This window comes from Rhincodon typus, chromosome 22, assembly GCF_021869965.1.
Source record: "Rhincodon typus isolate 14 chromosome 22, sRhiTyp1.1, whole genome shotgun sequence".
Classification (NCBI taxonomy): Eukaryota; Metazoa; Chordata; class Chondrichthyes; order Orectolobiformes; family Rhincodontidae; genus Rhincodon; species Rhincodon typus.
Window position 1 is genome coordinate 300,699 of NC_063353.1, and position 2,855 is coordinate 303,553.

General features: G+C 43.5%; 1 protein-coding gene across 1 annotated transcript in view; it reads left to right on the forward strand.

The window, feature by feature from the left end:
• Positions 1–2,855, forward strand: part of nopchap1 (NOP protein chaperone 1) — a 7,060-nt gene that overhangs the window by 598 nt on the left and 3,607 nt on the right. Inside the window, exon 3 of the mRNA XM_020521858.2 lies at positions 417–553. Within this exon, the coding sequence (XP_020377447.1) occupies positions 417–553 (137 nt within the window). The remainder of the gene's footprint in view (positions 1–416; positions 554–2,855) is intronic.

Genomic DNA, 2,855 nt, shown 5'->3' on the forward strand with positions numbered 1-2,855 from the left:
CCCCTCCCCCATTCTCTTCCCCCTCCCCCATTCTCTTCCCCCTCCCCGTTCCCCATTCTCTTCCCCCTCCCCCTCCACCTCCCCTATCCCCTGAGAAATCACTCTGAGCCTGTTCCCAGAAGTTATGGGGGCTGTGAAGGGAACACTGGGCTGGCAGCAGTCATTGTGCCACAGCAGATGCCCAGTACAGTAATTACCGCTCTGAGACCCACTGTGCCAGGCTCCAGGAAACACTGTCACCCTCTCCCCGGGCAACATCTCAACCTATCCATTAATAGGGGGAAGAGAATGGGGAACGGGGAGGGGGGCCGGGGGGATAGGTTTTAGGGATACTAATAACAGTTCAAACATTGCCATCTCTGATACCACCCAGCAAGCTTAAATTTTCACATGTACCTGTCCTGTTTTGCCTCCAGTATTGGACAGACTGCAAAACTTCCTGCCAAAGATGGCCAGAGCAAATCAGGAACTCTTAAAGCAAATGGAGATATCCAAACCGGGTCACTTTGACATTGAGAATATAGAGGATTGTCCCGATAAGGTGATTGAAATGGTGAGTGAGCGGCCTGGATGGATGATAAACACTGACGCCCAGGCTACATTTGTTGATAATGCTCTCAGCAGGGGTAGTTAATGATTACAGAGTACATTGCATTTTTGTCTATTTACTGTTTTCTCTCTCTACATCTGAAGGGAGAGCTTTAAATTCCTGAGACATTTTGACCATTTTTGGGAGAGGTGGAACCTGGACATTTTGCATCCCAACAGCCTTGTGGGAGGCCACCTGGATTTAAACTAGATTAGCCAGGACTGGGGAGGGTGGAGCCGTCACAAGTAGTTAGGGGGAGCAAAAGTGAGATGGAATTAAAATTTGAAACAGGAGTGTGGAAGGTTCTGTTTTTGAGTAAGTTTGCAGTTCGAGTTGTATGCAAGTCAGAACGTGATGCAGGGATGATATAAAATAACTGTTCGTAAGTGTGAGGAAGTGTTCATATGTCAGAACTTTAAAATTAATGTTAATATACCCTTGTATGGGATCGCATTCATAAGTACAAGTGCTCGTAAGTTGGGGATTCATTGTACGTAGAAAACCCAACTAGGGAGCTAATATTCAGAAATGAATCTGAACAGATGGCAGATGTATCAGTACCGGAGCACTTTAGAAATAATGAACATAACTCCATTATACTTAATATGCTTTTGGAAAAGGATAAATTTTGGGCAGGGAATAAAATTCTAAACTGTGGAAAAGCTAACTTTATTTAGATAGGATACGGTTTAGCCCAATTGTACTGGGACCATTTAAAACTGTCAAAAGCAGTAGCTGGCATTCAAAGAGGGAATTGTGAGAGTACAGGGCAGGTATGTTCTTGTGAAAACACAGGGTAGGACCAGGGCTGGGAATTCTGGATGTCAAGTGACATTAAGAGAAAAGAGAAGTTTATGGTAGATACCAAGTGCTGAATGTGGCAGAGTCTCTTCGAGGGATATGAAACGTGCATGGTAGGAACATGAAAAGGAAGCTGGGAAAGCCGAAATAATGCGTGAAAAAGCATTCGAGGTTAGAATAAAGTAAAATAAAAAAAGGGTTATTAAAAATATAAAGAGCAACTAGGGAAACATTAGGGACCAAATAGACAATCTATGTGTGAACCCAGTAAAATGTGGACACAGTTCTGCATGAATGCTTAGAAGGTTCTTCATAATGGAAAAGGACAACATAGTTATAGGCATCAACATGTTTGAAATATTAGATTTATTTGGAGAGAAGGTGCTACTGGGTTTTGTAGCTTTGGAAGTGGATAAATCGCCGGGCATAGATCTTGTATCCCAAGCTGTTAAGGGCAAAGAAGAACATAACTGGAACCCTGGCATCAAATTTCAAATCCTCTCTGGACACAGTAAAGGTGCCAGAGGACTGCTAATGTCTTTCCCATCATTAAAAATGGGAGGAAGTGATAGTTGGGAAATTACAGGCCAGTGAGTCTAACTTCAATGATAGTAGGAACTGCAGATGCTGGAGAATCTGAGATAACAAGGCATAGAGCTGGATGAACACAGCAGGCCAAGCAGCATCAGAGGAGCAGGAAGGCTGACGTTTTGGGCCCAGATCCTTCTTCTGAAGAACTGGTCTAGAAAGTAAAAGCCCATGGGGGATCCAAGGCAGGGTGACGCATTGCTTCCAAAGTTGTTTGAGTGGCAGGAAGCAGAGACGATAATACAGGGATGATAATACTGTAACGAGAAGTCTGTTTCTAGTGCGGTTCTGCAGAGCTTGGTGTTGGTGCCTTGCTGTTTGTGATGCACTTAATGATTTAGACTTCAACGTAGCATGGTGTAATCAGGAAGTTTATGGATGACATTATAATTAGCAGGGTAGCAAATAGTGAGGAGAATAGCTGTAAAGTAGAGCAAATCAACAACTGGTCAGGTAGGCATAGCAGTGGCAAATGGAATTCAATCCAGAAAAGTGGAAGTACTTGAAGAGCACTAAGAAGACAATGGGTTATATCGAGTGATCGGGCCCTGGAAAGTACTGAACATCAGAGACATCTGGTTTGATTATCCACAAATGCCTGAGGATAGCAGGGCACGTAGGTTAAGAATGCATGTGGGATTCTTGCCTTTTTTAGCTGAGGCAAAGAATACAAAAACGGAGATTATGCTGGAACTTTATGAAACACTAAATAAAAACCAAAAGAACTGCGGATGCTATAAATCAGGAACAAAAACAAAGTTGCTGGAAAAGCTCAGCAGGTCTGGCAGCATCTGTGAAGGAGAAAACAGAGTTACCGTTTCGGGTCCGGTGACCCTTTCTGAGAACTGAGTTCTTCTTCTTCTGAGGGAGAACTGAG